Raw genomic sequence first — 7668 nt, 5'->3', positions numbered from 1 at the left:
ATGATGATGCCCAAAAATATGTCTAGGAAGGCACCTCAATTGGTTTTGAAAGGTATCTCGTTACGCAATGAAAGACCAACAAGGTGGTGGACAGTAACAAAGTACATTTACTTCTTGAGTACTGTACTTTTTGAGTATCTGCACTTGAGAATTATTTTTTTCTGGAAACTTTTTACTTTAACTTCACTACATTTGAAAGACAAATAGCTATCATACTTTTTACTCCACTAAATTTCTGTCAAGGTCCTTGAGGAGAAAGTAGTAACGTCAGTCAGGGGACGATTTTTGTTGCAGGGGTTGCATTTTGGTTGGAAATTAAAGTCGGGCTGAACCCGACGTTGGATTGACGTCAGAACTCGACTGATGTTGGTTTCTGACGTCAACCCGATTTTCATTTTAAATGTTGGGGTTGGTCTTCTAAATGCGAATTTTGTCGTTGTTTTGGAGCACACTAGCTTATAGATAACAGTAAGGCGAACATATTCATACTAAAAGCCGAAAAACTTTAAATAGGGCACTATTTGAGGGAACAGCCATTTGGGTGTCTGAAACCATTGTGGACGTTATTGAGTGCACTTATTCAATCTCACATTCAATCCCACTACTGGAACTGTGTTCTAGAAGTAAATTTGATATTGATATGAGGGTAGGCAGGCATAGATTCAGAGGCATAAGGTACTGCAAGTATTACATACAACAATAATAAAACAATGCATTGACATTTACTTTTTTACTTTTGATTGGCCTACTTCTGTACTTTTACTTAAGTAAAAATCTTTACAACTTTTACTTGTAACGGAGTAATATTTGACCAGTAGTAGGCTATCTGTAGGCTACTTTCACTCAAGGAAGATTTCTTACTTTGTCCACCTCTGCAGTGCAGACCAATAGCCTACTATAGACAGTGGAAAATATGATAATGTCATGTCACAACTTTCATCATAATGAATGCGTTCGTTGAAAATTTAATGATCTTCCTGCACTGAACACCGAATTCACATCAGTTTCAAATAGGCTGAAATAATGTAAAGACTCGGTGCTGCCACCTTCAGTGCAGTGCCTGTTTTGTTTTCATTTCCATAAATTTTTTGCATGCATGGACAACAGCAGCTTTGATATTAATTTTTTCACAGAATAAAATAAATGTAGAATTATATCATGTAGAAATATATCAATAAATCTAGAAATATATCATAAAAAGAATAAGAAAAAGTCTTATATTACATACAAAACAACATTGCCTTTATTTCATGTTTTATAAACATTTATGTTTATAACATGTATTCATGTAACATTTATAAAGAAAATATCATAATATGTCATTTAAAAGCATACAAAAATATTATCCTATCAAATGTTGTAGTCTTTTGCAAAAAACAAAGCATAAAATTAACATTGAAATTCAACATTCAAAATGGAGGAGGTGGAGGAGGAGGTGGTGGAACAAATTTTCCTCCTGTATTAGGAGGAGGAGGTGGTGGTGGTGGCATGGAGGCATTTTGGGGAGGGGGAGGTGGTGGTGGTGGAGGTATAGAAGATCCACTGTAGGCAGAGCTAGGAGGAGGAGGAGGAGGAGGAGGAGGAGGAACAGCTGTCTTGCCCTGAAGAGGAGGTGGTGGTGGAGGAGGTGGACCAGCCATGTTACCTGGGGGAGGAGGAGGTGGTGGTGGTGGATTTGCTGATGTCATTGAATTATTTTGGCCAGTTGGAGGTGGTGGAGGAGGAAGCAAAGATCCTCCATACTCAGGATTAGGTGGAGGTGGAGAGGGAGGAGGGGGTGGAGGTGGAGCGTCTCCCATCTCATCATCTAGGAGAGGTGGAGGAGGCAGCATGGACAGGTCGGGATAGGCATATGGAGGTGTAGACGGGGAGCGGTCAGACTTGAGTGAAGGAGACGGTGAAGCTGGAGAGAGACCAGGAGGAGCTGTGAAACTAGAGCCCACCCAGTCGGGCACTGATGGAGGAGGAACTGCGATACCCAAGAAAGACCTGAAACCACAGCAAATACATCAGATTTCTGAAGACAATGGAACAAACTGAGTTCATTGAAAACATTTGAAGAGTTCAGATGCAAAAGCCTCTAAGTGCCATCTGAAATTTTCTTCTAGAATGATCATTTTTATCAAGCTCGTATATTTAAGTTCAGCAATTTCACTTAAATGGCAATGAAAATTAATTGTCATTTAAAGGAGCCGTATGTAAGATTGTGGCCAAAACTGGTACTGCAATCACTTTCAAATTACTGTAGAGCGGTGTATCCCCTCCCCCTCCCCCCTGACTCGAGGTTGCCAGATAGGCTGCAGGATCCAGCAGGAACGTAGGCTGCACGTAGCTGTGGTAACTAGAGCAGAGCTGGCAACCCGGATGCCGAAACACTACTGACTTCGTGATTGGTAGATAGGTGGAGGGTGGGGCATCAGGCCAAAACACAAGATGACAACATCAACATCAGTTGAGGGCTGCAACTTCACTTTTTAAATGACAATATCCTGGCCGTACTACTGTTGTCAGTGATATAAGTATTTGAAATGAACATGATTTATTAATGTCTAGTGACATATCAGGGCCATTTTATGATTAATTGAAATACATTTCTTACATACAGCTCCTTTAAGTGAAATTACTTAACTTAAATATACGAGCTTGATAATAATGATCATTCTAGAAGAAAATTTCAGATGGCACTTAGAGGCTTTTGCATCTGAACTCTTCATTTGTAACCAAATCAGTAAAAGCCATTGTACATACCAGTTGAAGGTGCTGGTCTCCTGTGTGCCAAGTTGTTTTAAAGAGTCCTCATCGTCTGTTTCTGATTTTGGCTCTTCCTTCGATGTCACAGATCAGCATAATAATTTGAAATAAATAAATAAGTTCATAAATAGGGGTTTTAAAAATTCTGCGCAAATGATTGAATAAAATATTAAAATATTTTAAATTTCATTACAAATACGATGCCTTATAATTAATGATGAAAAAACATAAAAAGTATAAGTACATTGCACAGAATGCAGTTAAAACCCCTTTTTAAGAGGCAAGTATGTCATTCACATGATATATATATATATATATATATATATATATATATATATTGAAATATTATTATTTAAAAAATACATTATATCAATAAATACTATAAAAAAATAAAAAAAAAACGATTACATACACCACCTTTCAAATGTTTTCTGTAATGCTACTGAGAGAAGTCTCTTATGCTGACCAAGGCTGCATTTACAGTATTTGATTAAAAATACAGTAAAAACTAAATACCTGTTTTTAGAAATTTATATATTTTAAAATATGATCAAAGCTGATTTTTCAGCATTATTACTCCAGTCTTCAGTGTCACATGATCCTTCAGAAATCATTCTAATATGATGATTTGCTGCTTTTCTGATTTCCATTGTTGAAACTTTTGTGGAAATTTTCATCCCCTCAATTGTTTGATGAATAGAAAGTGCAAACTAACAAGCATTTTTTTAAAACAGTTTTTTTGCAAACATGTAAATGTCTTTAGTGTCATTTTTGATCATTTAAATGCACTGTTGATGAATACAAGTATTAATTTATTTAAAAGAAAAAAATCTCACTGATCCCAAACTATTGAACGTTAGTATATAATAACCTTAGACAACAGAATTCTACATATTTTAGGCATGATCCACATTAGATCACATATTATTTATATTATAGAATTTATAACATTAAAACATGTCTAAATTTTCTTTTAATTAAATCACAAGTAAAAAAAAAACGGCAACCTAAGTAAAAAGTATTATGTTTGGATGTATATTTGCTCACATTGTTGCTGGCTTCCCAGTGGCTGTGGCCCAGTTTGTCCAGGCGGGTGTAGGATATGGGAACACGTCTGTACACACGAAACGGCTCCCGTCCTCCTGCTGGGGGAACCAGCTTCTGAGTCCGGGGAACTTTGGACTGTTTGGTCAGCACTCCGATCTCTCTCCGGGCAATTTTCTCCTTGTACATGCCAACTGTCTGAATGTGAACACGGACATTAAGAGGCTATTTTTGCCATATGCAACTTTGACAAGATTACTATTCATGTCTATTAACCAGGAGCAAACACTAGTGTTTCATATTTCTAGCATTGTCCTGACTTGCCCTTAGTGATGACTGGCAATGGCATTGTATTTCATGAGAATCTGGTGCTTTCTGTTGAGTGATAACAGGAGCTCACCAGAGTCAGCATGTTGACGGAGGACTCCATCTGTTTGAGCTGAACCGCCTGCACATCTAAAATCTTCAGCACAGATACGGCCAGATTGTTGATCTGGTACGAGACATTGGCCAGGGCCTGCGCGGTGAGAGCTTTGGACTCTTCAATGACACTTTTGGTGTCCTCCACCTAAAGGTAAATATTCATTTTCAATAGGCCTATTCAAACTCTTCCATGTTTTTATTTTATTTATTTTTTTAATTATGAATAACAGCAGATTGAAAGAACTCCAGACGTTCTATGACATCTGAAACATGTAATCAAGGACTTACATTCATAGTTTGAATGAATATTACAGAAACTTACAGAAAGCACTCTGGAGAACATTAATGTTTCTATTTACAATGTGTTTTTGCAGAGGTGAGCAATGTAGCCAATCACAGACATGTTTGATGACCTCTTGATCGCAATGGTCAATCTCATTTACAAAGTGTAGATTGAATGAACTAAGAGATTCATTGTGCAGTGATTATAACACTGATTATAACAGAACTTTGTGAGATCGTGATGAACTGAGGTGAATGACAGCATTTTAGTGATTATAACCTGAGCAGTCTTTCAATATAATATTACGGTTTCTCTTCATTTTGATGGTCCGTTTAACAAATTCTGTTGACTATAAGCAACTTTGCACCTACATGCATGTCTACTAACTCTCATTCATTAGAGTGTTAGCAGATTATTAGTAGACTGGTAGGGTTAGGGTTAGAATAAGCTGACGTACTTGCAAAGTTACTTATAGTCAGTAGAATGATTTCTTGGGGACCATCACAATAAATAGTGAGCAGAAATTAAACAGACAGTCTACTAATACTCTAAAGAGAGTTAGTTGACATGTAGTTGTAAGTTACTTACAGTCAACAGAATGTTCAAAAGGGAACATTAAAATTAAGTGTTAGTTAGCCTACCATTATTAAATATTATCCTTATTATTAAAGACCTGCAAATGATATCATATGAATATGAAAGGCATTTGCAAAATTATTGCTTTCAATATAACAGACCTCCAGGATACAGATATGGATTCCTAGATAAACATGTTAAGAACAGTTTTCATGGAGTTCTAGGAATACATACCACAGCCTTGTTTAGGCATGTACGCCCTCGGTGCAAACAGCACGAAGCTGAAGACTCGAAAAGAGTCCAGACTTAAGAAAGGTTTTTCAGTAATCCATGTGAATAATTAATATGGAGCTTTGAAACAAATTCCACTTTTAGTGAGATACTCGTATATTTTGCAAATGTAATAAAATCCAGTTATTAAATTCACGTGCATTAAAAAAAGACTACTTACCAGTGAGTAGATAGATAGACCAGAGATCGATCTATCTATCTATCTATCTATCTATCTATCTATCTATCTATCTATCTATCTATCTATCTATCTATCTATCTATCTATCTATCTATCTATCGTTCGTATAGGAAAGAACAATGTCAACATTGTAGATCACATAAGTGTCAGTGTACTATCTATCTATATCAATATCAATATCAATATCAATATATATATATATATATATATATATATATATATATATATATATATATATTGATGTATAGAAAAACAATGAAATAAATGTCTCACGTTGAGGTATTTGTTCTGGCAGTAATCGGCCACTTTGTGAAGGTTGCTGTGATTGTCTAGAAGAGCTTTTCTTGCCGTCGGAGCCTCTTGAAGGATTTTGTCTATGCATTCTTTACAGTTGTTGTCTCTCATTGTGCAGATCTGCAGTATAATGTACTGTATGCTGCTGGTTATGGCTCCTCTCTACTGACTCTGGCAAGACAAAACTAAGGTGAACTAGTGAGCGACTGAAGTGAAGATGACAGGCACAGACATGTTGGAAGAGTGGGTGTGTTTATAAAGCAGTTCTGCACACACTTTCAGATCTCACAATAATCTTTAGTGCAGACACGATAGATCTATCTATCTATCTATCTATCTATCTATCTATCTATCTATCTATCTATCTATCTATCTATCTATCTATCTATCTATCTATAGGAAAGAACAATGTCAACATTCTTCAGTAAATTATGACAGGATTCAATTATTTTACACTATCCCTTTAGAAGAGAGAGAGAAAATAATGCATGTCTTTGTGTGACCACAAGAGGCCACAATACAGCTATCAAAGTGTATTAGGTCCTTTATTTCAGTTCAGTTCAGTTCAGTTAGTGTGGATCTCTATTTCCCTTCTTTCACTCGTTGTGAAGTGTAAATACATTTGGGTCTGTTAATAGCTAATTTAACAGTGCTCTATTGAGTCTTACATCTAAGTTTGTACAGAAAACGAAATATTAATTATTTAACCATGCTATTAAACAGTGATCTATTCCATGACCATAAAACCCCGGTAATTTGTCAGTAAACAGACTTTTATCACCAATACAGCAACACAGAGATAAAAGCTGTCGATCGGATACTTTTAAAGTTATTATATTGCTGTTAATGCCCCGTCACTGCGAGCTGTGCATTTTAATGATGTGTCTGATAGGCATGGCTATTGCTATTATGAACTGAGGCCTAATAGATTAGCCATCATATTTTGCCCATGTGATTGATATTTCATGAGCAAAGTCTGTGTGCAGCTGGGGTTCAATGATAATTGGTGATCATTATCTGCCAGTTACGTGCATCACGTTTTTACAGAGATAAATATTGTCATTTTCTTTTATGCATGCAAAGCACTTTCATGCTGTATAAAGAGCATATCAGCTCCCGTCTGCATATTCACTATATACAAAATAATATATTTATAATGTGTTACAATTATGCGAAAACATTAAGGCTGAAACATTTCATGCTATTAACTGCTCCCATGCCAACAGCATTGAAGATCTTTGTGACTAATAACAATAGTGTGTTCCAGGAGAGGGAAAATCTTTTCCACAGGAGCATATAGAGCTGGGGGAGTTCAATGAAAAAAAGAAATCCATCATGAAACAATATTGCCTTTGTTCGGGAAAGGCCCTTCAAGGGTGCTGCAAAATGATCCGTCTGACCTTTATATGTAATTACATTTGATCCTTTTTGGTCCATTTTTTACCTTTCTTCATTGAGGGACATTAAAAAATGGCTGTGAATTCTAACACTGTCACGTGTCAGTGTTTGTTTGTATTTTCAGTAGTGGCATGTCTTCCTTTGTTCTTTTCCGGCCACGCCTTTGTATCATTTAGTTCATTTGTATCACCTGTGTTTAGTTAATCATCATCATCATCATCATCATCTGTATGACCTGTGTCCTGTTAATCAGTGTTCATCTGTGTTTGTAGTCAGTCGTTGTCTGATCCCCATTGTATTAAGTGTGCGTGTGCGCGTGTGTACGTACACCTGCTGCCTGTCTGGATTAAACTGTTAGTAAAAGTTTGCAGTAGAACTTTTGATTCTCCCTCTTCTTCTGCCTGCACCACACCGTGACAAACACCACT

The 7668-nt window shown here is 36.5% G+C and overlaps 1 protein-coding gene across 1 annotated transcript; it reads right to left on the bottom strand.

Annotated features, from left to right (window-relative positions):
* Nucleotides 1-1222: 1222 nt before the first annotated feature.
* Nucleotides 1223-6015, bottom strand: abi3b (ABI family, member 3b). Its single transcript, XM_084134324.1, has 5 exons — nt 5822-6015; nt 4196-4363; nt 3799-3993; nt 2749-2825; nt 1223-1989 (listed from the first exon to the last, which is right to left on the bottom strand). The coding sequence occupies exons 1-5, from the start codon at nt 5951-5953 to the stop codon at nt 1410-1412; spliced, it is 1152 nt and encodes a 383-aa protein (XP_083990450.1). The 5' UTR covers nt 5954-6015; the 3' UTR covers nt 1223-1409.
* Between the last annotated feature and the right edge of the window lie 1653 nt (nt 6016-7668).

Source organism: Abramis brama (assembly GCF_963993115.1).
Source record: "Abramis brama genome assembly, chromosome: 14".
Classification (NCBI taxonomy): Eukaryota; Metazoa; Chordata; class Actinopteri; order Cypriniformes; family Leuciscidae; genus Abramis; species Abramis brama.
The sequence above is the reverse complement of the archived record's forward strand: the minus strand, read 5'-3'. Positions and strand labels throughout refer to the sequence as shown.

Excerpts from the sequence above, each read along its gene's own strand:
- abi3b (XM_084134324.1), bottom strand. The coding sequence starts at position 5,953 with ATGAGAGACAACAACTGTAAAGAATGCATAGACAAAATCCTTCAAGAG. Across the intron at positions 3,994-4,195 it reads CCGTCAACATGCTGACTCTG|ACAGTTGGCATGTACAAGGA; the intron begins GTGAGCTCCTGT and ends GTTCACATTCAG. Across the intron at positions 1,990-2,748 it reads GAGACCAGCACCTTCAACTG|GTCTTTCTTGGGTATCGCAG; the intron begins GTATGTACAATG and ends CTGTGGTTTCAG.